This window comes from Syngnathus acus, chromosome 19, assembly GCF_901709675.1.
Source record: "Syngnathus acus chromosome 19, fSynAcu1.2, whole genome shotgun sequence".
Taxonomy (NCBI): domain Eukaryota; kingdom Metazoa; phylum Chordata; class Actinopteri; order Syngnathiformes; family Syngnathidae; genus Syngnathus; species Syngnathus acus.
Genome location: NC_051103.1, coordinates 5915648 through 5943626, shown reverse-complemented (window position 1 = coordinate 5943626; position 27979 = coordinate 5915648). Strand labels below are relative to the sequence as shown.

Sequence of the window (27979 nt, the reverse complement as noted above, 5' to 3'; positions counted from 1 at the left end):
TATTATTTCCTGTCACTAACTATCAAGCTTTTAGATCAGAAACCCCTAGATAAGACTCGAACAGTCTATTAATCATTAAAGAAACGTCCAAGCTATAATTTCACTTAAGTCACACGAGGCCTTAATCGGGTTTACATGTTTACGAGGAACACGTGAATGCAGCAGGACCAACGGACCGCTCGCGAGAAATTCAAACGTTCGAACCTAGCCCCGCCCCTGGCTCAACTATAAGTACTGGTGCCTCTTTCCCTCCGCAGAGCACTGCAGTTAATTTCTTCAACAGACAACCTTACGTCAGCGAAGAAAAACTTCAAACATGGTTAGTGGAAACCGAGGAACTAATAATAATGATGCTATTAATATTAAGAGGAATAATGTAAAAATGACAATTGAGTGTCGCAGTAAAAAAAAAAAAAAAGAAAAAAAAGAAACTAGCAACTTCGTCGTGTTTAATGTTATTTACAATACTGTTGATTTAAACTTGTGTGGTTCAAATGATAAAATTAGTCAATTCTGCGCAATTCTTTAAAAATGAAAAATAGTGCGTCATTTCTGTCTGGCGAGTGAACGCCTAGGCCAAAAAACGCCTTCGTGGTTCAAACTGACTGGGAGAAAAGGGTTGTGATAACCCAACGATTACCCCTCTTGTTGTCTTTAAATGTGTTTAATGCGTCTTTAGCGACTAATAAACTTGTTACGTATTTAAGCCTTCCTCTTACCAGGCGGTGAAGCCACAAGTTAATCTTCCGCCTCGTGCAAAGTGCGCCATTGGATGGCCGCATGTCCTTGAACGTAACAATGGCAGAGGAGGCAAAATGTACTTTATTACTTTGATACTTTAAGATAATAACAAAAGTAAAATGTACAGCCCTCGAGTATTTGAATACGTATCGGGTGAAATCAAACTACCAAAAAATTAAGTAACTGCTGACTCACTCGTGAGTTGTATATTTTAAAATCGGTCAGTGCGATCACGTGACTGGCCTGGCTCATCTGGATTGGTGGAATGGACTACCGGTTCCATTGGATTGGATGAAACTTCCATGGACGACAGCAGCCTTTTTAATATACCAAAATTAAATACATTTAAAACGATATTTAATTATTCTACAAGTTACTTAAGCAAACTTGGCATGTTGATATGTGACAAAGTTATAAAATCTCAAAAATTGATTTTGTCTCATCTACTCTTCCCTTACAGAGAGAGTGTATTTCCATGCACGTTGGCCAGGCAGGCGTCCAGATGGGCAATGCCTGCTGGGAACTGTACTGCCTGGAGCACGGCATCCAGCCCGATGGCCAGATGCCCAGCGACAAGACCATCGGAGGCGGCGACGACTCCTTTAACACCTTTTTCAGCGAGACCGGCGCTGGCAAGCATGTCCCCAGAGCGATCTTTGTAGATTTGGAGCCGACCGTCATCGGTATGAAGAACGTTTCACTCCACCTGACATGAAACAGCAACATAATAATATGTCAGTGCTTGTGTCAAGGGAGGCCTGTGGTCTGAAATCAATTTTCCTTGCGCTCTGCAGATGAAATCCGCTCAGGGACGTACCGCCAGCTCTTTCATCCTGAGCAGTTGATCACTGGGAAGGAGGACGCGGCTAACAACTACGCTCGCGGTCACTACACTGTCGGAAAAGAGATCATCGACCTGGTCCTTGATAGAACTCGCAAACTGGTAAGAATTTCTGGTGGAAATAATTTTGGCCAAACGATACTTATTTGATTAAAAAAAAAAAATCTTATTTTCATCTTCCTCCTTTCCCCCAGGCTGATCAGTGCACAGGCCTACAAGGATTTCTCATCTTCCACTCCTTCGGCGGCGGAACGGGCTCGGGCTTCACCTCCCTGCTGATGGAGCGCCTGTCGGTGGACTACGGCAAGAAGTCCAAGCTGGAGTTTGCCGTGTACCCCGCCCCCCAGGTGTCGACGGCGGTGGTGGAGCCCTACAACTCCATCCTGACCACCCACACTACACTGGAGCACTCAGACTGCGCCTTCATGGTGGACAACGAGGCCATCTACGACATCTGCCGCCGGAACCTGGACATCGAGCGGCCCACCTACACCAACCTCAACCGGTTGATCGGGCAGATCGTGTCATCCATCACCGCCTCGCTGCGCTTCGACGGCGCCCTCAACGTGGACCTGACAGAGTTCCAGACCAACCTGGTGCCCTACCCGCGCATCCACTTCCCCCTGGTCACCTATGCACCCGTCATCTCTGCCGAGAAGGCCTACCACGAGCAGCTGACGGTGGCCGACATCACCAACTCCTGCTTCGAACCGGCCAACCAGATGGTCAAGTGCGACCCCCGCCACGGCAAGTACATGGCCTGCTGCCTGCTGTACCGAGGCGACGTGGTGCCCAAGGACGTCAACTCGGCCATCAGCAACATCAAAACCAAGCGCTCCATCCAGTTTGTGGACTGGTGCCCCACCGGCTTCAAGGTTGGCATCAACTACCAGCCTCCCACCGTGGTTCCCGGCGGAGACCTGGCCAAGGTGCAGCGGGCCGTCTGCATGCTGAGCAACACCACCGCCATCGCAGAGGCCTGGGCCCGGCTTGACCACAAGTTCGACCTGATGTACGCCAAGCGCGCCTTCGTACACTGGTACGTGGGCGAGGGCATGGAGGAGGGAGAGTTCTCCGAGGCCAGGGAAGACATGGCCGCCCTGGAAAAAGATTACGAGGAGGTGGGCACCGACAGCCTGGCGGACGACGAGGAAGGCGAAGAGTATTAGCGCGTTAGCGCGCCCACGGTCAACATGTTTCCTTATTTGTGTTCTGGCCTGCTGCACACACTGCTAACAATCTTTTCGAAGATTTGTGAAATACCAGGCTGTCGTCTGTATTCTGTTCTCTCTTTTGTTCCATGACTGAGAAAGCACATGATCTTATAAGGGATAAATGTGTTCATATCAATTTATTAACTTTAGTCTAAAGCACCCCATTTTGTTTCCAACACCCGGAATACTTGATTAAAATGTTCAAAATACCTTGCACGTCTCGCCACTTCCTTCTGCTTCTGCAGAGATTCACACTTGACAAGTCGTCCACGCAGGACACAACCCAGCATGTTGACAGCTTTTGTTTCATTGAGGAGTCTTAACGCATGCATGCACTGAGATTCTGGTGTCAAAACAAACAACGGCGGCGGTGAGGTTTTCCTTTCCGATTCAGTTCGTTTAGACCTCCAGGGAAGGTTGGGGAAAGGACCTTTTGGACCTCAGCAGCGTCACTGCCGCCGGCTCGGAAGTGACCCGGCCGGCGGCTCGGTCGAGGCCTGGCCCTGTTCATGTGTTCTCATTTTCATTGTCCTCCTGTGCTTTGTGTAGTCCTGAATCAAAGTAAAAAAAAAAAAAACACTTGAAAATTAAAAACTGTAAACAGCCTGTAAACATTCCAGTGGCCAAAAAAAAAAAAAATTGGAGGTCAGAGTTCACGTGAGTCCACGTTCCTCTTCTGTATGTGATGTACATGCGACTCACCAAAAAATTAGGGATCTGTTTTGGAGTGAAATTTCAAGATGAACACAGAATGTTAGCTTTAAAGGTTAATCTTATTTGACCTTTTGACCTTACCAATCAAACCAATCAGTTTATAGTTTCAAAGAGTGTCATCAGCAGATCGCAGCAGAGAGACTGTGGTGCATTTAATGTCATCCTGAAATTTCACATACAGCGAAATCGGCCAGTAGCCGATTGAACGGAGCACCGCTAATATAAAACAGATAGAAATTCAAATTTTATCATTCAGACAAACCTGAGGCCATTGGCAGTTTTTGTACGCTTGTCAAAAAGCCATCACTGTTACAAATTGCCACCTGGAAAGTTCTGGCGGAGTTCGAAGGGGGGGGGGGGGCGGCGGGGGCATTGGCCCCTCTGAAAGTTTTGAAGTGTGATCAACTTTTACCTGCACCGATTCGAGGATGCTCAGAAGATTAAATTATCAATGCCGATGGCCTCACGCTTGTCCGGATGACTCCTGAAATGAAATAGAAAACGCATGAATGTATATTCAACAGGTTGCTGTCGTGTCTTTTGATTATTGTCATTCAAAAAGTGTCATCATGACTTGACTTCACTGGTCTACACACATACATAAATCATTAACAATTATCAATAACCCCCTATTAATAATCATTAATACCTCACACACGAACCCGACAGTATATATATGATTTTTTTTTTTTTTCTTCTTCTTACAGCTTTTTAACCGCAGGTTGAAATAGTGCGATGATACGACGACAGCTACAATCAATCAGGATTGCCTACGGTCATATTGACAACTCTAGAAAATGCATTTTGGAATCATTTGCTCTGAAATCTCGGAATTCAACACTGATTTGAATACAATACCGTATATCAAAATTACTCGTCGGCATCTGCGCAACTCTATAAAACCGGCTTATAATATTCCACATAAATATGTACAATATAGATCCAAAAAATGTGGCGCGGTGAAACGGTTACATTACTTTTCAAATATGTTTTGGTGACGCTTACGAATGTCTTTTGCACATCGAGCTCATGCATTGAAGTGACGTCTGTTAAGATACTCTATACGTCATGGATGCCTGAATGATTAATATCTTCCTTCTTTGTTACACTGCTTTTCTCTCTTTACAAACATTCACTTGTGGTCATCAAAGACACATTTTGATGACATGACATCCCTAAAGGCATTGGTGACGTTCCAAGCAACATTTTTCTTTTTAAACCCTACACAAAAAAATTATTAAATTTCTTTTTTTTAAATTAGCCTCAAGTAGACTCATTTTAGCCACTCTTTTGTTTTCTTCTTGGTTAAATTAACGGTGCTTATATATCTGGACACTACATACAAGTACAGTGTGTACACCAAAAACAACAACAAAGTGCCTCATGTTCTTCCCCAGCTGTCTTCTCAGTTCCTCCATTCCGACACAGAACATCATAGAAGACGCAGCTGCCCAATCTGCAGCTCTGATAGGGAAGAGAGAGAGACAAAAAGTCCTAAAAAGTATTTAAAAAAAAAAAGACTATACGACTTGTGTTACATTCCTCTCTCCTCTCTCCCACCCTGAGTGGATAAAGGGAGCAGGATGCAGCTCAAAATGGGGCCTGGCTTTGTCTCACGTGTCCACCGATGTCCTCGTGGCCTAAGGCAGGCAAACTGAGATTGGAATGAAGCTCCTGTTCAAAATGGTGCCTTAAGTTACTCAGAATTAAAATAACAGTTCTTAAATATGAATATAATCCAATTAATTTAGGTAGTGATTCTTTCGTGTACCACTAGAGGGAGCCTGCGTACTACTAGCGGTACTCGTGTCACATTCAGAATCACAGATTTTTGGGGTCTCCAATTGTTTAGTGATTAACAGTATTCTCTAGTATAAGTGGGGAAAGTTGGGGGAAAATAACATCTCTCGGAAAAGTGTTCCTGAAGCCAAAAGGTTTTGAGGACTCCGAGATTAGGAGTAGGAGAGGTGCGAGCCGTTGGAGATGTGCGAGGTGACCGAGGTGCTCCGGCTCAGGACAGCGTCAGGCCCGGCGGCCGCCCCGGGTCCCCCGCCGGACGCCGTCCTCCTCAGAGGCTGGGGGCTGTTTCTCAGCGCCATCAGACTGGGGGCGGCCCGAATACCTCCGTAGACCGCCCCCTGCGAAGACGAGGAGGAAGACGAGGAGGAGGAGGGGCCGGAGATGGACGGAGGGGCCGGGGGTGGCGGTGGTAGCATGGCGAGGGACTGAGAGGAGGAGCGCGAGGGCAGGTGATGGGAAAAGGGCAAGGGGAGAGGATGGACCAGATCTCCGCCGGGTCCCCGCGCTCCGGGCCAGTCCCTCTCCTTCTCCCGTTCCCGGTCGTGATCCCGCTCCCGTTCGCGGTACAACTGCGGTGTGCTCTGGTGGTGGTAGTGCTGGGGGAGATGGTGGCGCTGGTGGTGGGAGGAAGACGAGGAGGACGACGAAGCGGAGGAATGGGGCGAGTGGTGCGCCTCCCTCCCCCCGTCCCTCCCCATCGCCAGCGCCATTGCCAAGTGCGAGGAGGAGGAGTCGCTCCGTCGCTCCCCTCGCTCTCCTCCGCCACTGCTGTTGTGGCTGCGTCGCGACGGTTGCGGCATGGCTGCGGCCATGGGGTGCACCCCGTGGCTCCAGTGGCTGGTGGAGCGGGGGGCCGGCGGCGGCGCGTTAGGGTAACCCTGTTTGGAGTAGGCGTCGCCCGGGAGGCCCGTGAGGGTCAGGCCGGTGAAGCCCAGACGTAAACTCTCAGAGTCAAAGGACTCAATTTCACTAGCCTGACGTTCCAGGAGAGTGCGGATGCGCTCGGAACGCTCGTTCTGAAGGGACAACATCTCCTCCTCGATCTGAGGGAAGAAAATGAGCGGGAGCCGTGAGTGATGCAAGACATAGTAAAAGTGGCATGCACTATAAATATCCAAGATACTGGCACGGGTGAAAAGTGACATCGTGCTGAAAAGTTCTGACCCTCTGCTCCAGCAGCGCCCGTCGGATGGAGACCCTCTGCTCCAGGTCTTTGACCTCCCTGTCGTGCTGGGTGTCTGTATGGATCTTGATCTTGCTCTGGTAGGCGTTGAGCAGCTCCAGTTCCTGCTGCAGTTGCATACGCAGCACCTTGTACTCGGCCTCCTGCGTCTCGTCCAATCGCAGCTACAAAGAAGACCAAAAAAAGGGGAGGGGGAGTTATTTAAGGATATAAAAGGAATATGCTTTCTTTACTCACAGCCTGCGTGGACAACATATCATTGATGGAGTGGTCGTACTGCTCGGCCAGGATGGCCAGCTTCCGGGTCTGTTCATCCTTCAGGCGCTTCAACACGGCCTTGTGGTCCGATTTGGGGGTGTTCTCCAGAAGGTGGTTCCGCAGGGCTTTGTACTGGCGGGTTTGAATCTTGCACGTGTCCTGGAACTGCCGCTTGATCTGCAGCTCTTTGGACTGCAGGATGGAGAGAGAGAGGGGTGGGGGGGGTGGAGAGATCCAGGTCTAGCATGCATCATTGAACATGGGGATCTTGGAATAATCAATTTATTTTATAACAATAAAATTTTTCCAATCAACCAATTACATAAAACTAAAAATGTTATGTGAGCGTGTTTAATTTATTCGTTCTTACTTGAACTTTTTTTTTTTTTTTTAATACTTTTTATATTAATTCTCAAATGTTTTAAAACTCAAAATAAACAAGAAAAAAAGTGACCACGATGACAAAAAGGCTGATGTTAGGGAGCAAGAACACAAATGACAACAAAGGAAACTGAAATCATAAAAACAAACAAGACAATGAGTTAAATAAAGCTGAATTTATTTTACTGTAAAGAAAAATAGGACAGCTTTTTTTTAAGCATGTGAGCAACAGCCAAACGTGAATTTAAAAAAAAAAAAAAAAAAAAAGAGGCTGCCAAACATCGCACTCCTGCTCTTGAAAGAAATACTGCTTCAATTTGGTATAAAACTCGCGGTGATGCGCTAACAACACAATACGAACATGTAAACGTACACAAAGGAACAGGGGACAACTCAACACACAAATGGAAATCAATGGCAAATAACTTAACAAATTAAATATGACGTGAAATGTTTCAAAGGAAAAAAAACCCAAAAGCAAAGCTCAAACTGTTTCCCCTGAGGGAGTTTTGCTTTTTTTTTTTTTTTTAACAACTTCTACATCACATACAGCTGAGATGTCCTCGCCAATATGCATGACGCATTTGAGCTTATTTTGAAATGTACCCTGTCGCAAAAAATTTACGCCTTCCCACGCCTATTTACCGTTCGGAATTTATGATTTTTGTCTATTTAGAATTTTTGGGGAAGAAAAAAAACCCCAATAGCATTACTTTGGTCTATCTGGTAGCATCTTTGGACTGTTGTCGCCATCTTGTGGCACCTATAGGTAATTACAATATACTACAGCCCTTTTAAAGATCCTGTTAAGTGAAAATAAATATATCTTTTTTTTTTCTTTCTTTTTTGGTCCAACCTAATAAACGTTTTCTAGTCCTCTTTGGGGGGGAAAACGACCATCACTTCAGATTACATCTAACTTCACATTCAGGAAACGATTGTCTATATGGCTTCATATAATAAAAACACATCAAATATTATACTTCAAATATCCAATGTTCATTTCAGTCTTCCCGTAAATTGTTTTTTAAAGCATTTGTGCAAATATTTATTTCAAAGGCACTCAACGGCTCTACGTGACTAAATCAAAACTCAAAGTTTACATGGTAAAACCTAACAAGATTATCGCATAAACAGCAATAAAAATTGAAATTGGACTCAAATAGTAGCTGATATCTGCTTTTTTTTCTTCTTCTTGTCACACACTAGATTTGGTCGTGACATTTATTGCACGCTGTGACTGACTAGTGTTTGGTCTCGGGCGAAACGTTGTCCGCACTTAACTCCGTCATATTTGTTCCAAGTATAAAGTAAGAACACCAAAATGAAATAGAAACAAAATTGCACAGACACGATCAAAAAAAAAAAAAAAAAACTTCCAATTGTCTTACAAATGAAGAACAAAACATGAGTGTAAGGAACTTTTACAAAAAGCAAAATAATGAAACGTTAAAGCCCGATTTTGGGTGGATGCCTGCGTGAACTATAACACATGCGAGTGCCCACGTGCACCTTTCTCTCTGCTCTCATCTCCACGGCCGAACCTTCCCCCTGACAAACCTTCCCGAGGACGTTCTCCGCAGAGCGCACTCCCACCGGGTGTCGTCGCGGAGTATCCTCTCCCTCTCCGCTCTACGCCGCCTCTCCATCTCGCGCCTCACTCTTTCCCTCAGCCTGGCTTCCCTCACCTCGCGGGGCAGAAGTCGGGGCAGCCTGCTGGGCCGCCTCGTCTTCAAAAGCCCGGCTCGCCTCAACCGGCGATCGATGCCGACCGGAAGCTTCTGGATCAGCTTGCCGGCGAGATTGAGCACGAGCGAATTGGTCAGGTCGGCGAGGACCCCGAGCGGGCGCCGGACAAACTGCCTCACCCAGCGGTTGGCCTGCGCCAGATAGGAAGGCCGCCTGCGGCGAGCTTGCTGATTTAAAGGGAGGCTCTTGAGGGGGACGGGGATTTTGGAGCACCGCACCCCCCAGTTGCGCCCCGCTTTGGGGAACATCTCGTACAGGCTGCGCTCGGCCACGCCGCCGAGAAGCGACTGGCACACGGCGAAGAGCGGGCGCGGCAGGCGGAAAAGCACACGCATGCACAGCCGGTTGACTTTGCGGGGGCCGCGCTGGAGGAAGCGGCGGGCCGGCCGCACCACCAGCACCACCAGCAGGTAGAGCGAGAGGAAGAGAGAGGGCGAGGTCAGGAAGGAAGCCGACACTAAAATCATAGGCACGTAGTACATCCCCAAGCTGAAGGAGAGCCCCAAACTCATGAGGCCGCTGGCCCACAGGCTGAGCGACAGATAGGAGGAAAAGGAAAGCGAAAAGAAGGAGCGCAGAAGGAGGTAAGAGAAGAAATGGGCCAGGAGGGCCAGCTCGGCAGACAGGATGAGCGACCCGAGCGAGGGCGGAGGAGGCGAGCGGCGCAGAGACAAGAGGAAAACGCACAGGAGGAGCAAGGTGAGGCCGCAGGGCCGGGCGGCGGCCCAAAGCGACAGCAGGAGACACAGCGAGTGAGAGAAGAGCCACGGGAAGGATGAGGGCGGAGGAGGAGGAGGAGGAGGGAGGGGGACGTTTGCGGCGGGCTCCAGCTCCTCGGGGACCTCTGGGAAGTAGAACTCGGACAGGTCGTCCAGCTCCTGCTCGCGGGCGCGTCTCATTTCCAGAGACAACGTGTTAATGAGTTGCTCAGAGGGGCAGCCGTCGGCCACGCCTCTGCCTTCCTCCTCCTCCTCCTCTTCTTCTTCTTCCTCGTCCCCCCACTGCTGCCCTTGCACCTCCCTGGCATCTTCCCAGCTCTGGAGCTCATCGGAGCCTCTGCGCTTTGGCCTGGCGTCACGCTCGGGGTCAGCGTAATGGGTGGGAAGGTCACCCTCTCTAAATTGTGCCGGCTTCTCGTGCTCATCAAAAACAACTTCCTCCCCCTCTCTAAATTGGGCGCCATTTTGCCGCTGAAGCCCTTCCACCTCCCTCAACTCTTCCCAGCCTTCTCTTGCCTTCATCGCATCATCGTGTAAACATTCGCTGCCCTCTGCTACCGTCTCTTTGGTCACGTGTGGCTTTTCTAACTCCCCACCGTGGTTCTCTGTTGTCTGACTCGCTTCAACTTGCCAGCACTCGCTTCTCTTTGGCTCTACGTCATCATGGTGTACAGATTTGGTGCCTTGCTCATCTTCCTCGAGCTTTTCTATCTGTGTCTCCTCTGCCAAGGCGGCACCGGGGCCATCTGAGATCTGGCTCTGGTTGTCACTCACTTTGAGGCTCTTGGGCTGCTGTCGGACCTCCACGGCGTGCTTCTGACGCAGCTCTTGCTCACGCCGCTTGTTGTACTCCATCTGGTTGGTGAGCTCCGTCTGGTGCTGGGTGCGGATGAGCTCGGCCCGGGTACGCTGCACCAGACTCAGCTGGCGGAACTCCAGCTCCTGCGTGGACTCGTGGTGGCGCAGCAGCATGGCGCACTCCAGGTCCTTCAGCGTCTGCTTCTTGTTCAGCTCCTGGTGGACAACGGCAAAGGCGATCACCGATGAAAATTGTCCTCGAGCTCACTCTCCGGGTTACCTCTCGGAGGAGATCCTGCTCCAGGTTGTGGCGTGCCAGCAGCATCTTCCTCTTGTACTGGCGACTCTGGAGCTCATAATACTGCCTCTGCCTCCTCAGCAGTCCCGACTCCTCCTCCGCCTGGTGCTGCTGCAGACACTCCTTCTGGTGCACCAGCCACTCCTGCTTCTCCCGCTTCGGCGTCGACTGGTTCTCGTTCAGCTCCTTGAGTGACGGATGGATCCGTTTCAATGTGTTGAAACCGGATGTAAATATAAAAGCTGGCAAGATACCTCTTTGAGTTGCTCTTTGCGTTGCCGATACTGTCGTTTCTGCGACTCCAGCAGACCGGTCAACTCTTTCTTTTGCTGGCCGAGTATGTGTTGCTGGAACTTCTTCTCCTCAGTCAGGACCGCTTTAGTCTGTGGAGCAAATAAAAAAAAAAAAGTCTCGCTCTCATCCTCTCACTTCCGGAGCATTTCTCAGGAATACAACAAGTCACCTCCTTGTCCATGATAGCCGAGTGCTTCTTGCACAACTTTTCACCCTCCATAGAGAAGCTGTTCCTCTGGTTCTCCAGTTCCTTGTCCAGCCTCAGCTGGTGTTCATCCATCTCTGCTTTGAGCTTGTTTTCAAGACCCATCAACTGTTTCTGGTGCTGCCGCCGCATACGTTTGTACCTGCAAGGAGCTGTATTCTAATTTTGCTCATTGGGTTTTGATGCTGTTTTCGCATATCGCCGCTTTACCCGGACATCTGCTCTCGAAGGGCCGACCCCTGCTCGTGTTCTTGGATCTGGCGGGTGACGAGCGAGGCGGTCCGGATGGTGGCGAAATGGTCACGGCCTCGACGGCGCCTCCCCCCTCCTCCTCCTCCTCCTCCTCCCCCCCCTCCTGCTCCTCCGCCTCCTGCCCCACCTCCACCGGCAGAAGAGGCATCTCGCTGCAAGTCCACCTCTGGCTGGTAGGGGTCGTCGTAGATGTTGTCGTGGCTCTGCGGAAAATGACAATAGCGGACGGGTTGAGTTTAGCTGCGAGCCTCCAATGTGTACGTTTGGACTGACCAGGGGCTTGTGCAGGACGGAGCTGTTGGAGGTGACGGTGTGCTCGCCCTCCTGCATCATGGCCATCTCGCCGCTGTCGTCCGAGCCGTCCGCCAGGCTGTTAACCGAACTGCTTTGGGAGCTGGCGCTGATGGACATGGACGGCAGCGAGTGGGAGCTTTCCATGCTGTTGACTGTGCCGGTGCGCAGCATGTACTGCTCCACGTCCTGAAAAGGGTCGATGATGAAAAACATGATGTGTTTGGCTGTGTCAATTGGAAAAACTGATCTTTTTTTTTCCCCCTACCTCTTCTTCGTCAGCCCCTTCTGGCGCCGGCCCATTGTGTGCCTCGTGGAAAAGGATTTTCTTCATCTTCCTGTACTGAAGGTTGTCCAGCTCGCGGACAGCGTCCTTGGTGCGCGCAATGAGGTCCATCACGCTGGTCATGGGACGCTCTCTGCATAGGAAATGGTGCTGGAAGGGAGAAATGGGTTGAACAAAATGGAGGGCTTACGATAAATGAGCTTTGTGACGACGTTCACCTTGAGCAGCACGTCGGAGGTAGGTCTGTCCTGGGCAATCTTCTGCAAGCACGAGTCCACAAAATTGCGGAAATAATCGGACCTAAAAGACAAAGCTGGTGTTTGAAGGAGCCAATAAAAATGTTTGGGGACACACACACACAATACTTACCAGTGATTGGACTGCAACACGGGGCTTTCATTCTGTGCGATGTGGTATAAGGCACTCATAGCATTCATGTTGAACAGAGGAGGCTTCCTTTCGGCTAGACGAGGACAAAGCGGAACAGTGAGATGAGGACGCAAAAGGCAAACAAAAAATCAATCTTACCCAGCTCAATGCAGGTGATGCCAAGTGACCACACATCCACCTTTCCGTCGTATTGACCCTCATCCATGGCCAGGATCACCTCGGGTGCCATCCTGCACGGAGGAGACAAGACAAATATTGAACCACTTGCCGCTTTTCCCCTCGACAGATCACGAGAGGCCGCGCGTGATATGAAAGCTCCTACCAGTAAGGTGTTCCTACAAAAGAGTTGGCCGGGGCGACGATGGAGGCGGAGCCAAAGTCGCCCAGTTTGACCTGACCAGGCTCTGTGAGCAAAATGTTTCCTGCTTTCACATCCCTGAGAGAAAATGACAGCTCAGCATAATGAAGACAAAGGTCGCACTAAAACGTGAGCAAATCCACTGCAGATTGACAAAGCGGCGTACCGATGAATCATGTTGTGCGAGTGAAGATAGACCAGACCCTGCAGTGCACCGTGGGTAATGGCGGCTATTTCCACTTCCTGGAGGGGCTTCTTGTGGACTAAGTGAAGAGATGTCACAGGATGTTAAGCTTTGAGTACGCCGGCGAGGAATCGTGAGCAACGGGTTCCTCCCCTCTTACCTTCCAGAAGGTCGGAAGCCGAGCCCAAGCAGTACTCCATCACCAGCTGGCAGAAAGAGAGAGAGGCGTCTATGTGAGCCAACGATGCTATTTTTGGCTCAACCAGAGCGACAATAACATTCACGGTTGACCCGGTGGAGCGTTTCCAGCTAGACACGTAAAATAATTTCAAAAAAGCAGCGGGAGAGTGTGCAAGCATCGGCTTACCCATGCCGTGTGCTCCCTCAAGTAGCAGCCGTGGTACTCGACCGTGTTGGGGTGTCGCAGTTTCTGGAGGAACTTGACTTCCTTGATGATATCCTGCCATTTCTAAAACGCAAACACAAGTGCCGATTGAGCCAGCATGACATACGCTTGCATGCGTTGGTGAGCGCCACTGTTACCTCATTGGACTGTTTGCCGCTGTAGGACATCTTCTTGATAGCCACCACTTCATTGGTGCGGATGTCGTGGGCCTAATAGCCGAACAGACGATGAGTGGCAAAAAAAGTGGTGAGGGGGGAAAAAAAAAAAACAACAACACTGAAACACAACTCACAAAGTACACAGCTCCAAAACTCCCATGTCCAATCTCCCTCAGGTCGGTGAAGAGCTTCTCAGGATCCTCCCTGCAGAAGAGCTCAGCCACCTCCGGGTCCTTCAGGCTCCCGGCCCGCACACTCGAAGGCATGACCAGCGCCTGGGTGGTCAGGATTTACACAGTAATGTTTATAAAAATCCAAAAGTATATGCTACATTTACTGGCACATTACTGATGCTCATCGAGAGATGAACAGACATCAATTAAACACTTCAATGTTGCTGCAACACGTCAGAACACACGATGACTCAAAAGGTTTTAATGTCTTAATTTAATTATTGCAATGCTTTTCTTACCGTGGCTTTGGTATCCACTGTAGCTAGCCAAAGCTAGCTAACTGGCCTGGATGGAAAAATGTAGGTCTCACTCCCCCTTTATGGTCCCCCCCTCCCACCCCCAGTGCGCCTACTCAGCGCGAGCAAACTGCATTTTGCCTGCAGACACCGATACTCAAACTTGTCGCCATCCTGACACTGCCGGGGGAAATCGGACAGAATATTGCAGGCGACATGAATGAAAGCGGCCCATGGAGTGCGCTGGTGACAGCTAGCTGGCTGGTTGTCAAGCTAACGGAGCTAGCGGCGACAAGAGCGGCCGCTATCACAATCGCACGCTAATTAGCGGTGTCGGTAGTTAGCGATTCTAGCGACATTAGGAGCCAATTGGGAAGTCCGCATCGTGGAATGATGTCATAAATCCCCGCGGGGTTGCTCCATGTTCCGCTGGGTGCTGTCACGGGGGTTAATGGCTTTCTTCCGCTGTTCGCCTTCTCCCCATTTTGCTCGACATTGGTTTTTGTTCAGTACTCCGTGATGGCGGAGGAGCGGGTGGGAGAGGAAAAGAAAGCGGAAGTTGTCTTCTTCGCCGTAAGCAGCCTGAGCCGTGTTAGGGAAAACACCGCCCTCGTGTGGTTTAACTATGAATAGCAATACAATGGGCCCCGTTTGGCACTCATGTAAGAATTAAAATAAACGTGACAGAAACATAAAATGTTAATTTTTTATTTGGGGAAAAAATATTGAATTCATATATAGATTATTATGGGGATAGCCAGCCCCTATTTTAGGGTTAAAACGCTTATTGGCATCAAATCACCTCTTATTCAACTACGGATATCTTTATTTTCCACTGCCCATGAGACCTGGAACGACCTCTCGGATGTCCAAGTGTGTTTGGTCTAAGTGGGGGCTAAAAAAATAATAATCGCAAACTCATTGCATAGCCCAGCGGATTATGTCGTTTATGCAACAGATTATTCTCTTTTTTTACATAAGAGGAAAGCAGGCAGAGGTGGAAAGGTCACAGATGGGAAAACACAGAGCTTAGCCAGTTAATCAAGACTAACATGTGGATCCGCACTGATGGAGGTTAAGTGGATAATTTAAAAAAAAACTTAAATTATTCATTCGTTGAGTTCTTTTTTTTTTCAAAGAGAAGCAAAAATCAACAGTAAATTTGAGTATCTGTCAAATTCGGGTATGAGAAGCCCTTTGAGACGTTTCTGTGATTAAGCTATATAAATAATGTTGACTTCACAAAAGTATTTGTACTTCTACTTGAGTACAGAGTATTTGATCCACCTCGCTTAAGCCCGCCCCGCTGTCCTGCAGTCACTCTGCTGACTCCTCCCAGCACATGACCAAGACTGGGCCGCAGCATCAGCACCCTTCATTGCATCATCATCATCTTCATCATCGCAGCATCCAGACGGAGTGACGGATTTAAACAGTTGAGGTTGCAGATGATGTGATTGGCTGACAGCACAAGCCGAAAGTGAGTGTTAGTTCACTGACCCTTCAGTCAGAGAAGTTATTTATTATCTAGTATGCCTACTGATAAACATCTCGATTGTTTTCTTTGACAGATATGAGCTTGGGACAAGCGTGCATTTTCTTGCGAGGCGGGAAAAATATTGTGAGTATATTTGTAAAGCTGTCCCTGTCCATATATGCTTGTTCACATTTTGCCATTTTTCTTCCGCCTGTGCAGTCAAGGGACCTGGCCGACGATGAGATAGAAGGTAAGCCGCATCAACATACTTTCTCAGCGGCGGTTTTCTGGTTCAGTGGCCGTGCGGCCGGCTGAGGGATTTGGTGTTCTTTTGTGCAGAGCTGCGTGATGCGTTCAATGAATTTGACAAGGACAAGGATGGCCTGATCAGCTGTAAGGACCTGGGAAACCTGATGAGGACCATGGGCTACATGCCCACCGAGATGGAGCTCATCGAGCTGAGCCAAAACATCAACATGAACCGTGAGTTACATAGCATCGATTAATTAACACCCTCATGGTCAATATTAAAATAGTGTCATCAGAAAAAGTTGATGATTTCTTTTCATCCTGCAGTTGGTGGTCGAGTGGACTTTGATGATTTTGTGGATCTGATGGCACCCAAACTTCTGGCGGAAACAGCCGGCATGATTGGCGTGAAGGAGTTGAAAAACGCCTTTAAAGAGGTCACACCTCTAATTTCATTGTAAAAGAAAACCATCTTCATCTAAATTGCACCCTGACCTGCTCGTCTCTTTTTCTAGTTCGACGCAGACGGCGACGGGGAGATCACCACGGAAGAGCTGCGGTCAGCCATGATAAAGTTAATGGGGGAGCACATGAGTCGGCGAGAGATCGACGCCATCGTCAAAGAAGCCGATGACAACGGAGATGGCACAGTAGACTTCGAAGGTACAAACATTCTGGCCTTAGGAGTGGACTTGAGTTTGCTTCCATTTAACCAAATATCAGATCCCCATTGAAATGAATTGAAACGTGTGTAATCCGTTCTGGTCTGATTTCATTTTGGCTGTCTTCCACAGAGTTTGTCCAGATGATGTCGCATCAGTGACTTTGGAGGTCAACCGACGACTCACCTCTGCGAATCATTTTGTCCAATCCCGTTCAAACTCCTCACGCTACTGTTTATTTTGTGCGTACTGTATTTAAAGGGCTAAACAGAGCGTGTCGGTGGTAACCACGGTACAATTATATCTCATATAAGTAGACGCAGGTGCAATAAATGAAGTAGTTTTAGAGTATCAGTTATGTCAATTTGATAACATGCCACCCTCACGAGAAAAAAAATAAAATTGCATAATATTGGTTGTATAATAGAAGCAGTGCGATGATCTATGGATGTTCCGGTGATGTGATTTTGCAAAATGGAAAAAAAAAAAATGCATTATGGCAGATGAAACGTTTTGGATTAAGGAAGCACATCTGCCTTGGATTTGGAGGAGCGTCAGGATAAAGAGATTGGAGAAGGCCGGCCGTTTGATAAGAGTCCTCTAAAAGTCATCTGACGTCACGCTTCCTTTCACAATTGCTTTTTGGGAGAGAAAATGGAATCCGAGTGTCACGATGGCGTGTAGGAAGCACGCAAGGTGAAGTAACCCGTGGCGGACAGGCTGACCTTCCGACACAGATGAATCCAAATGGAGCCATTTAATTTGGAGCACATCTATCATCTTCACTATGCTGATTAGATGTGATGGCTAATATGTTACAAATCCATGACCTGGCATGTGGTGGAAGCAATAAAATACTTTTAGTAACTCAACTTGACTTGTATTGAGAATTGACACTTCTCCCAAAAACAGTGTTTTAGTTTGCATTCCATTTGGCAGGAGCGACTGATTAGTGATAAACAAACACCCCGTGACGTAACTTTTGCTTGATCCCCTCCCTGATCCATCTAACACGCAGCATCGACCTTTTTAATCCCCAGCAACCTCTCAGATGGAGCTTGGGTGCTGATGCGGCTACTCTGGTCAGCGCGCATCTGACGGGACTTTCAGTCCAAGCCCTTGCAGAGGTCACCTGGAAACATCCACGACCTTTCCACTTTGTTTTGTTGCAACCATCGCATGTGCTCAGATAATCCGAATAGTTCTCAGAACCGGCTGTCCTCTGATCTTTTGTTACTTGAAACTATTTTTTCGTAATACTTTACTTACAAAATGGTGTTATGTAATGCAGCAAAATTCAGCAATGCAATAGCTGCTACTCAACATGTTTTTATTTTCCCCCGCTAAGCCCACCGAAATTTAAGTTAAGCCTCTTTGCTTTGACTGAGCCTCTGAGCAGGAATGCATGAATGAATGATGGATGGATGAACAAAACATTTTCTGGTAACCTGTAAAATGCAATTTAAAAACAATATTCAAGAGAGGAAGTCAAATTATCTATTTTTATTTTCTCAAGAATTGGGAAGTTGATGTTTTTCTCTGATGCCGCTGTTACGCCGGAAGTCAAAACATAACATTTGAGATACGCGACGCCACGGCCCAAAATGATATTCTCAATGATTCTCAGGAAGGGCGAAACTCAAACTAGTCAACAGTGAAAGCCATAAAAGACTAAAGCAGCAGTCTTAACGTCGTGTTTTTTGTTTCCTTGTCTTCGCCTGGCGTGCCAACAACGTGTTTATGACTCATAGTCACACCACAAAAGTCTTGCCGTTTATCTTTTTGTCATTTCTGTAATTGGAAGCTGCTCCATTCCTCTTCTTGCGGACCTTCATCCTTGGTCTCCCGTTGCCAAGCGTGCTTTCCGACACTGACGGTGCCCCGGGTTTGTAGCTGTGGGCGCTGAAATGCTTTCGCCTGCGACAGAACCACTTGACGGAGCTGTAGAGAAGTTCCAAACAGCTGGAGAAGGCGGACAGGACCCCGACGGTAAAGTAGAAAACGAGGAAGACGGTTTTCTCGGCCGGGCGCGAGGTGAAGCAGTCCACGGTGTAGGGACAAGGGAAGCGGTCGCAGGGATATTGGGCCTCCACCTTGAAGCCGTAAAGCCACCACTGGCCCACCAGAAAGCCGACCTCGGCGAACAAGCGAAAGGCCACGTGGACGATGTAGATCCTCTGGAATTTGCGGTTTTCTCGGTAGCTTGGAGTCCCCTCGGAGCCGCCGGGTTTCTTGTTGTGGTGATGCATGGCGTACGTGATAAAGAGCAGCGATGGCGTGGCGATGAGCACGATGTGAAAGACCCAAAAGCGGTACTGGGAGATGGGGAAGGCCTGGTCGTAGCACACCTGCTTGCAACCCGGCTGGAGCGTGTTGCAGGCAAACTCCTCCTGCTCGTCCTCGAACATGTCACTGGCCACCGTGCCCAGGATCAAGATCCTAAAGATCAACATAAGAAAGAGCCAGAACCGACCCAGCATGGGCGAGTGGGCCTGGAGGTGGTCGAAGAGTCCGCTGAGAAAACTCCATTCCCCCATGACTGTGCAATTTTAGGTCCTCTGCCAACGAGTCCACTGTCTCAATCTGGTCTCCGCCGGCGATTGCGAAGTACCGAAACGCCTTTTTATTCAGGCTGAGAGTCATCCCTCATCTAACATTTACACCGGTTCATATTCCAAAGGTCTAGAAACGAAACACACGAGGAATAAAACAATAAAGGGATGTCAAAGATGACGCCAGCTTGCTTTCGGTTTAAAAAGAAAACAGAAAGAAAGCTTTGTCTGAGATTGTTGACAAGTCAGCCTACCTTTCACGTCCTCGCCAGCCTCGGAACTCCTCATTTTGGCCAGAGTTGTCTTCTTCCCCTGGAACTTCTTGCCTAATTGACAATGTCCACTTTCCAATCTTGACAGGAAAAGGCGCTGACTGGAGGGTGCAAGCGCTTGTAATTGAGCGGGCGGAGGCACTTTGCTCAATTCCTGTTTGGGCCTATTTGGCACTGGTCACATATGACGCAGTCTGGCGGTGCAAAGAAAGAATTCCTCCAGGCAGGAAAAGCCTGTTTGAGAGCACAGGATGGCAATCTAAAAATATTTATAGCTATGGGACATGCAGAAGACATTCTGTAATTTATTCTGAAAGCATTTCAAATAAGGCAATGTTTTCTTCTTTATTTTGGAAACAGTAAAGCAACAAAAAAGTTAGAACAAGTAAAAACATTTAAACATTACCGTTTCAAAACTCAACATAAAATCATGTTGAACAGTAAAATACAAAATGAGAGTAAATGAACACTGTTTTAGTCAGACTCGGAATCGGAGTCAAAGCCGTAACAAACGGGCTTCTTAGCTCTGCTGAGCATGTTGCGAGGTGGCACTGGAGCAGCATTTTCCTCATCGCTCCACTTGCTTGCTTTTTTCTATCAAGGGAGAGAAAGCGTTAGCGTGGACGATCGTGTCGATGATAGGTGACCCCGCCCCCCCCCTTTCAGACACAAACCTTTGCTACTGCGGTTGATTTGGCCTTAAGGCGGGACTTGAGGTCCGCCACGTCACTGTCAGAGTCACTTTGGATTTGTTTACGTTTGGGGGCCGACTTGGCCTTCTGCACTTTGGGCTCCGAGTCGCTGGAGTCAAACGAGGGAATACTCTTGGACGCTGAAGGTTTTTGTTTGGACAGAGCATCCATGATGGACGGCTGCTTAACATCTGAAAGAAAGAGAGAGAGAGGAAAAAAAAAAAAAGATTGAAACACATCATGTCATTTGAAAGCAAATTTTCAATCGTGGACTGTCTTCGAACCTGCAGCTTTCTTGGGAGCAGCCGCTTTGGTCTTGCGCTGAACTGGAGCCTTTGGCGCAGCCTCTTGCTTGTCTGACTGAGCTGTCAACGATCCATCGATTAGAACGTCCAGATAGTCAAGCATGAGAAAACCGGAGACGATACTTACCGATCGATTTGCTTCCAAGTTGTTTCTTGGCTGTTGATTTAGCCTTTGTCACTTTCTTCCTGTGGAGGACAAAATAATACATTGGCAGCAAAATCTATCAAACCGCCACTCTTTATTGTCTTCTACTTACGGTGGCTCAGGCGCTTTGGGGGAGTCCAGGTCACTTTCATTCGAGCCGTCGAGGTTTGGAGCAAAGCTATCGTCGTCATCGTCGTCGCTGATGGCACCAATCCGTTTTTTAGCTTTAATCTTCACGCAGTCATCAAACTCATCATCGCTATCAGACATGTACTTCTTGGCGACTGAAAATAAAAAGTAGCATATGAGAGTAAGGTTTGACGAGCGGGATAATTTGTAATGTTATTTTCTATCCTTTTTTTTTTTGGGCCAGCCATTTTGACACCTTTTCCTTTCTCCTACCAAGTAAAAAACAAAACAAAAAAACAACCACTAAATATATACCTTTGGTCTTGCGTTGAATTTTCTCTCTTGGTGCAGCAACATCCTCAACCTCCATTTCATTCTCAGACCAGCTCTCACTCTCCTCATCCGATGTCAGACTCTTCTTGGCCTTCTTGGCAACCGGCTTGAAGTGAAGGGTGGTCTGCTTGCCCGTCTTTGACCCTGCAATAAAAACGAGGCACAGCACAGTAAGTATGGAATGGAATCCAATTTCAAGGTTTCTTTTCTGTAGTGGAGCAGCCGTTCCCACCTTTGCCCTGTGAGCTTGTTTTTAATTTCTTTGCCAGGGGAGGAGACAGGTCATCTTCTTGGTCACCATCCCCAAAATCTATCTTTGTGTTCACGTCGTCGGTCTGCAAATGCACAATTTAGAAATGTGTTCCTGGCTCTGTCAAATTGGGACTCTCTTGCCTAAAGACTCGGACCTTGTCTTTTCGGCTTCTCTTGAGGTCGGCCTTCTTGCTCGCCTCGGCTTTCATGGCACTGGTGATGCGCGGGATGATGCGGCGACCCTGCGGCGTGGGCAGGGTGACCACTTTGGCCTTCATCTTCACCGCTTTGCCTTTGGAAGTCTTTGCCACGGGCATCTTGGCATCCTCCTTCTCCTTGGCTTCAACGCGCTGAGGTGAAAAAGCAACGTTAGAATTAAGTCACAAAATTAAGGTGCGGTTTTTAAAGTATGATTTCTTTTCACTTTTTTTTTTTTTTTAATTCAAAGAGTGATTACATCGAGTTCTTCCAAAAACGCAGTCAGGTCGTCTTCCCACAGGCGCACCGGAGTCTTGTTGCTCAGCACGTTCAACTCTGTCATCTGCAGCGTAGTGGCGGCAGGACGAAAAGTCAGCAAAAGCACCAAAAGATGACATTCAGTGTGCAGGCGAGAGGCTCACCTTGGCATCTCTCTGCCTGCACAGCTCCTCCTTCTTCTCCTTGGTCAAGTACCACATGGGCATGCTTAGCAGGTAATTGTAGTCGGGACCGCTGGTGTCCTCCTCTGGAGCTTCCTCCTGATCCTCCTCTGCTTGCTCCTCATTCTAAATGATGCCACAGGCTATTTATAGCACGAAAGTGTAAATAAGACCGAAAGAACTTTCTTCCTGGGGCTTTACCTTGCCGCTACCCTGTTTCCAAGTTTTGACTGGGTCCGAGTCGTAACCCATCTGCTGCAGCATGCGAATCAATTCCTTCTTTGGTTTGTTCTCTACAAGAAGACACGTCATGTGAGCAAATCCAAACTCATCCGCACATACACACACACACACACACACACACACGGTAGCAGCCACATACCAATGACCAAGGTGCCCTGGATTTTCTCCAGGATGAAACGAGCCTGGTTGGTGAGCTTGGCGCTCTCTGCCCCCAACATGCCCGCCAGCCATTGCTTTCTCAGGTCGTAGTACGACAATCTCAACTTGAAGAAGTCCTTGAGGATTTCCAGCACAGAGTCGTACTTCTTCAGGCTGCCCGCGTGGTCAAACAGAACCTGAAAAGGCAAACACATGAATAAAGTGGCTCCACCCGCGGCGATACTCTCGCAGTTGCCGAACGTACCATGGACTTGCAGGTGAGAGGATTTTGCAGCTTGAAGACTTTATGGAGGCCCGCAGCCTCCATCTCCAGCAGCCTCTCTTCGGTCATCTTGATCACGAATCGGACAGTGACGTCGGTGTGGTATTCCTTGTAGTCTGTGATAATAGGGGGATTCTTCTCCGTGCCGTTCAACATGGGTTCCAGAACACTCTCCTTGTAGGTCTGGAACAGAGATAACAATTTTTTTTTTTTTTATGGGGCACTTGATGATTGTTGTGCCAGGTGATTTGTAATCGTGCTGGCACGATTCGGCGGCGACGGACCTGCGTCCAGGTTTTGACAGGCAACTCTGAGATCTCAATGGTGGTGGAGTCAAGGACGGCCAGCTCTCCGCAGACCATGTACTGGTTTTCCATCAGCTGATCAATGGTCCCTGTAAAGCCTTTGTAGTTTGGGAGCTGGGAGAAGACAAAAACAATAAGCACCGGCCGGGGGCACCTTAAGAAGATCGGAAAACAAGTGCCTCACCATGGGTAGCAAGCCCTCTCCGTTGAGCATGCGCCTAACGTTGGCGACAATCTCCCGGACGTCGAAGTTGGGGATTTTGCTGGCCCAGCCTGTGCCGATCCCGTCCGAGCCGTTGACCAGCACGGTGGGAATGATAGGGATGTACCACTCGGGCTCCACGCGCTGGTTGTCGTCATAGTTGTTATTCAGCAGATTGTCGTCCACCGGCGGGAAAAGAAGGCGGGCCAGAGGGCTGAAGAGTTGGGAGACATTGATCTAGCACTGCTCCATTTTGCGACTTTTCCAAAAGTAAACGTCGACTGCTGACCTGAGCATGGTGAAAATGTAACGGGGGCTGGCGGAGTCCTTGCCGCCGTGCAGCCTGGTCCCAAATTGGCCAAGAGGCTGCAACAAGTTCAAGTTGTTGCTCCCCACGTAGTTCTGAGCCAATCCGACGATGGTCATCATCAGAGAAGTCTGGAAACCAGTGAGAGAAACAGAGTCTTTGTTCAGTCCATTCAAAATGATCATAAATGCAAAAGCATATTTCCACACGCGGCCAAATTCAGCTCGTGCCAGTCACCTCGCCGTGATGATACGCTGACATCTCAGCCACGGAACCAGCCAACTGGGCCACCTTCACTTCCCGTTTGTCGTTTCGTTTGAAGCAGCAAAACAGCACCTTCCTCTGGCCTGGCTTCAGCCCTGAGACAAACCCAAAACAAACACAAACGATCAGCGGCGTTTCCAAACTTCAGGATGTTTCCGAAAGGGTGGCGACATGAACCGACCGTCCGCCAGGCAGGGAATGGACCTCTCGTTGTCAGCGTTGGAGAAGAGTACCAGCTCCTTGTTGACAAAATCGCCGTAGGTGAGAGACGTGGTGGACTTGCCGTAGAGATACTCCTGTGGACACGGAGCAAACGGGTCATTTCAAAGCGCTTGCAAACTTGTTGGTAAAATCATGAAAATAAAGTTAGTGGTGAACCTCAGGCAGGTTCTGCTCCTTCCGCTGGCGTCTATTGATCATGAAGTTGGTGAGCCAGTCTTTGCGTTCCTCCACTTTTTTCTTGCTAAAGGCCTAGCACAAACAAGAGTTTATTAGTTTGGGGGGAATTTTTTTTGTTTTCGGCCAAATTAATCATGCCGCGACTTACAAGGGTGATGGCTTCATCGTCTTCAGGCCCCGCGTATCTAAATGGAATACGGTGTCTCTGCATGTCAGTAAAATATTCCTTGGCCTCCTGCGATGTGCTCGTTCCCAAACCTGATTGGACAGACACCAGATTAGAAAGAGCGGCAGAGCCCGCGCCATAAAAAAAAAAAAAGCTTACTTGTCTGGTGTACTACCACACAGGGCTTTGTGACAAACCTTTGTAGTATTTGATTTTCCAAGATTTGTAGTTGGACTGGCTCTCCTTCCACTCGTTGAACTCCGGGATACTGTAGAATGACAACTGCGTTTTCTTGTGTGTTGCCTGAAGATGGAAATGAAAGAATTGTTTTTACTTTCTACAAACATTGATTCGAGCGCGTTTACTTTTCGTGCCATTTTTGATCGGGGAGCAAGCAGTAACATTGCTTCGTGTTGTAAAAGACATTTCAATGTTTATTAAAACAAATTGGGGGTTCTACGTTTTAGACAGCAGGGGCCAGTGTTGACATACTTTGATGATGGGAGTGATGAACTCTTCCAAAAAGTTGTGGTGCAGCAACGAAGGCCAGTTGTAGTGGATGAAGTTGATCAACAAACCTTTAATGTGGGAGCCGTCTTGATCCTGTCGCAAACATTACGAGAGTCGACATTAGTGGCGGATTTGGTGGTGGGGGCGTGAGAAGAAACCAGACCTGATCCGTCATAATCATGACTTTGCCATAACGCAACGTCTTGAGGGACTCTGGGTCACTGTAGTTCTTTTTGTACTGCAGTCCGAGGATCTTGATGAGGCTGTTGATCTCGGCGTTCTCCATAATCTGCCAGAGAAGATGCATTTTCACAAGTGGAAACGTAGAAGATGCAAAAGTATGTGTGAAAGGCAAGCAAATTAATTTGAATCTCAACTGCGCCGAAGCCTGACCTGCTTGTGTGAAGCTTCTCGTACGTTGAGAATTTTTCCTCTCAGAGGGAAGACGCCATATCGGTCTCTGCCAATCACGCCCAAGCCAGACACGGCCAGAGTCTTGGCCGAGTCTCCCTCGGTGAGGATGAGCGTGCAGCCGAGAGAGTTCCTGCCGCCTGCCGCAAGACGAAGCCATCGGGGGACGTTAGAGCGGGCCGCGGTGCCGACTCGTGGCGGGCGGACAAAACGGTACCTGCGTCGTTGGCGTCGTCCAGCTTGGGCACGCCTTTGATTTTGGTCTGTTTGACTGCCGAGCACTTCTTGTTGAGCTGCAGCTGAGCTTTGAACTTCACCCAGTTCATAATATTTTCCACAATTCCGCAGCCGGTGGCCTGTTACGGAGGGAGGCGAGTTAGCAAACACGAAAGAAGCTCTGCGAGGACGAAGTGAGCCGTGCTTTACCTGTTTAACGAACTTGTCGCCGAGTACGCAAGTGGAGCCAAAGCTCTTATGCTGCAGAGTCATGTTCTCTTTGGTCTGAGAGTCAAACGTGGGATTCTCGATGAGGCAGTTGACGAACAGCCACATGTGGTTTTTCACCTAAATGGGGATGGAAACAAATCAGGGTCACTTGTCGACATCAACGATGCCTTCCATTACCGATGCAGAGCACACAAACTTTTACCTGGAAAGGTTTGACCGTCACACCACCTTTGTTGTTCTTCTTGTTCACAACATCAATGAGCTTGCTCACCACCTGATCGGCCACGTAATCGGTGTGCCTCCCGCCCTGAGGTTCAAGGACAAACGTAAGAACCGAGTTGTCAGACGACCCCAAGCAAGTCGTTGGAATAACCAGTGCAATGTATCCAAATATGTGGACCGAAAAGGAACCTGATCTGGCGCGTACCTTGGTCGTGGCAATGCTGTTGACAAAACTGACTTGCTGGAATCCCTTCTCGCTCACAGTGAGGCAGACCTCCCAGCGCCTGTTCACGATCTCATGAACCACCGTCAGCTCTTTGCCCACCTCGTTCACTTTGTCCTTCACGTACAAGTTCACGTAACTGCGGAAGTCAGTGACCTGCGATGCAAGGTAAACAAGAAAAGTTGTGTAAAATGTGACATTGAGAGCAACTAAAAAGACATGATGCTCCCTTACAGGTAGCCTCTTGCTGTTGAAGAACACACGGACACCCTTGGCACTACCAGCGATGTCGTAGGCCCTCCTGGTCATCAGGGCCACTGTGTCTTTATCCAGGACCCTCATCTTGAACTTGGGCAGATCGGGCCGAAAGGTGATGCAAGTAAAATCATCTCCGTCAAACGATTTGATGGTAGCATCCCCGGCCTTGCTCATGTTGTCGTACCATGTCTGTGCAAAGATGAGAATTTGTGTGAAGTGACTTTTGAAGAAAAGATTTGGAGCCTGTCGTATTTGTTGGGCACCTGTCGAAATGTCTTCTTCGATTCTCGACAGGCCGTCTCAACTGTGAACTTTGTGCTGAAGATGTTGCACAGCTTGGCACCGTATCCATTACGTCCGCCTATAGAGTCAAAGTCAAGTGACGATTCCTGGAATCATTTCATGGCCCCACTGAAGCAAATCATGCGTCAATCCTGTTCCCCGTGTTTGTAGTAAAACAAAGAGCATTGCATGACCTACCTGTCACTTTTTTTTCATCGTCGTCATAGTTACTAGAGGTGAGGAGCTGCCCGAAGATGAGAGCAGGCACAAACATTTTCTCCACCTTGTGCTCCACCACCGGGATTCCCTTGCCGTTATTCCAGATGCTGATGGTGTCGTTTTCGCTGAAAGGAGGAAAAACTATGAACACAATGCATTCTTAAAAAATATTGGTGGGCGACTGCTGGGGTGTGCCACGGTAAACTGTCATAGTATCATACTCACACGTCAATGTTAATTTTGATGCAGGACATGCGCTCATCTCTCTGCTTGTTGTCCGCAGCATTTACTGTAAGGACAAAAAGGATTACTTGCATGAGAAGGCAAATACGCAAATGACATTTTCCTTTAAGACCATTTCAGCTGTTTGCTTACCAAGAATCTCATCAAAAATCTTGTAAAGCCCCGGCACGAATGTCACATCCCGGCAGTTCATTCCAATGTCGTCGTCATCATAAACCCACATTTGCTGAGGAAAAAAACGGAAGCAGGTGGGTGGGTGTGCATGCATCCATCAGATCCATCTTGGGACTTGAATCAAGTCTTACCTGGGTGACGGGCTCGACTGAGCCGATGTATGAATCAGGTCGGAGTAATATATGTTCCAACTGTGTCTTCTTCTGATAGATCCTTTCTACTGATGTGTTTTTGGAATCCTTCTTGGCCTTTTCCACTGGTTGGTTCGCTAAGAGCTTTGTCTGTTGAAGACACAGATTCAGGTCATTTTTAGTACTTGTATTAACACATACGTACACAGTAATTAAACTAGATGTGAAAACCACAAACACTGATTCATCTACCACTTTACCTGCTCTTCTTCTCTTGTGACTTTTGTCATTTGGTTTTGTTGTTTTTTTACAGTAACTGCGATAATATCTATAATGGGGTTCATTTTCATCTTTTCCCAAAACACTTACTGTGGTACAATTATCATTTGATACATGGGAGGCGCCATTTTGTCCATTAGTTGGCCAAACATCGTAAACTAGTAGTTAGACCGTAAAAAAATTAATACATTTTCAAGTCTTTACAAAAGGTCCTTACATTAGCATTACGTTTGTTTATCATTCGTCTTAGACGTCACAAGCCGTAAATGGGGTTTTTGTTTTGTGTGTGTTTTTTTTTTTTTTTTTTTTTACGTAAATGTTAACGTAATCTCGCTCGGCAACTTCAGCTTGCAAATTAACGGTCGAGTTCGACCGCTAAATCTCAGTTACCTTCAGTGGTACATCCATTTTCGCTAGCGATATCCGTGCGGCGTCGACTGTAGAAAAATGAAGAGTTTAATTTAGAGTGAAATAAACACGAGGACAAGAAAACACAAGGATGACGACCGAAAAAGAATGGAGCCGTGTGTTTAGGAAAACCGATGTTTTCGGCGCCAGTTTCTAATAGCCAATGAGAA

At 48.1% G+C, this 27979-nt stretch overlaps 5 protein-coding genes across 8 annotated transcripts; 2 read left to right on the top strand and 3 right to left on the bottom strand.

The window, feature by feature from the left end:
• Positions 1-192: 192 nt before the first annotated feature.
• Positions 193-3003, top strand: LOC119138463 (tubulin alpha chain-like). Its single transcript, XM_037278520.1, has 4 exons — positions 193-319; positions 1202-1424; positions 1536-1684; positions 1777-3003. The coding sequence occupies exons 1-4, from the start codon at positions 317-319 to the stop codon at positions 2749-2751; spliced, it is 1350 nt and encodes a 449-aa protein (XP_037134415.1). The 5' UTR covers positions 193-316; the 3' UTR covers positions 2752-3003.
• taok2b (TAO kinase 2b) lies at positions 2919-14548 on the bottom strand. Of its 2 annotated transcripts, XM_037278477.1 has the most exons (20): positions 13993-14548; positions 13655-13795; positions 13500-13571; positions 13324-13425; positions 13117-13162; positions 12939-13035; positions 12737-12850; positions 12553-12644; positions 12394-12487; positions 12243-12324; positions 12007-12174; positions 11721-11927; positions 11406-11650; positions 11160-11337; positions 10951-11079; positions 10679-10882; positions 10375-10614; positions 6731-6943; positions 6475-6657; positions 2919-6353 (listed from the first exon to the last, which is right to left on the bottom strand). In XM_037278477.1, the coding sequence occupies exons 2-20, from the start codon at positions 13784-13786 to the stop codon at positions 5463-5465; spliced, it is 3489 nt and encodes a 1162-aa protein (XP_037134372.1). In that variant the 5' UTR covers positions 13787-13795; positions 13993-14548; the 3' UTR covers positions 2919-5462. The 2 variants fall into 2 exon arrangements, with proteins under 2 accessions (XP_037134372.1, XP_037134371.1); XM_037278476.1 differs by lacking the exons at positions 2919-6353; positions 6475-6657; positions 6731-6943 and having other exon boundaries at positions 8100-10614.
• A 768-nt stretch (positions 14549-15316) lies between these two features.
• On the top strand, positions 15317-17249 carry cabp5a (calcium binding protein 5a). The gene is made up of 7 exons (XM_037278553.1): positions 15317-15469; positions 15561-15610; positions 15686-15716; positions 15806-15949; positions 16043-16152; positions 16231-16378; positions 16510-17249. Exons 2-7 carry the CDS (start codon positions 15563-15565, stop codon positions 16536-16538), a joined length of 510 nt encoding a protein of 169 aa, XP_037134448.1. The 5' UTR covers positions 15317-15469; positions 15561-15562; the 3' UTR covers positions 16539-17249.
• A 634-nt stretch (positions 17250-17883) lies between these two features.
• Positions 17884-19391, bottom strand: LOC119138477 (gap junction delta-3 protein-like). Of its 2 annotated transcripts, XR_005101149.1 has the most exons (3): positions 19184-19391; positions 18079-19059; positions 17884-18045 (listed from the first exon to the last, which is right to left on the bottom strand). XR_005101149.1 is itself a non-coding variant. In XM_037278540.1 (2 exons), exon 2 carries the CDS (start codon positions 18912-18914, stop codon positions 18129-18131), a length of 786 nt encoding a protein of 261 aa, XP_037134435.1. In that variant the 5' UTR covers positions 18915-19059; positions 19184-19391; the 3' UTR covers positions 17884-18128. The 2 variants fall into 2 exon arrangements, 1 of the variants encoding a protein (XP_037134435.1); XM_037278540.1 differs by having other exon boundaries at positions 17884-19059.
• A 113-nt stretch (positions 19392-19504) lies between these two features.
• top2a (DNA topoisomerase II alpha) lies at positions 19505-27966 on the bottom strand. Of its 2 annotated transcripts, XM_037278470.1 has the most exons (35): positions 27792-27966; positions 27123-27272; positions 26950-27043; positions 26800-26863; positions 26554-26699; positions 26337-26434; positions 26050-26262; positions 25798-25971; positions 25573-25677; positions 25350-25487; positions 25141-25279; positions 24906-25063; positions 24676-24801; positions 24495-24605; positions 24200-24305; positions 23985-24094; positions 23816-23908; positions 23619-23733; positions 23411-23532; positions 23156-23304; positions 22849-23080; positions 22644-22778; positions 22342-22542; positions 22078-22273; positions 21897-21988; positions 21678-21821; positions 21515-21598; positions 21213-21407; positions 21038-21140; positions 20788-20949; positions 20456-20627; positions 20326-20384; positions 20178-20258; positions 19876-20084; positions 19505-19795 (listed from the first exon to the last, which is right to left on the bottom strand). In XM_037278470.1, exons 1-35 carry the CDS (start codon positions 27807-27809, stop codon positions 19676-19678), a joined length of 4614 nt encoding a protein of 1537 aa, XP_037134365.1. In that variant the 5' UTR covers positions 27810-27966; the 3' UTR covers positions 19505-19675. The 2 variants fall into 2 exon arrangements, with proteins under 2 accessions (XP_037134365.1, XP_037134364.1); XM_037278469.1 differs by having other exon boundaries at positions 25573-25971.
• Positions 27967-27979: the final 13 nt, after the last annotated feature.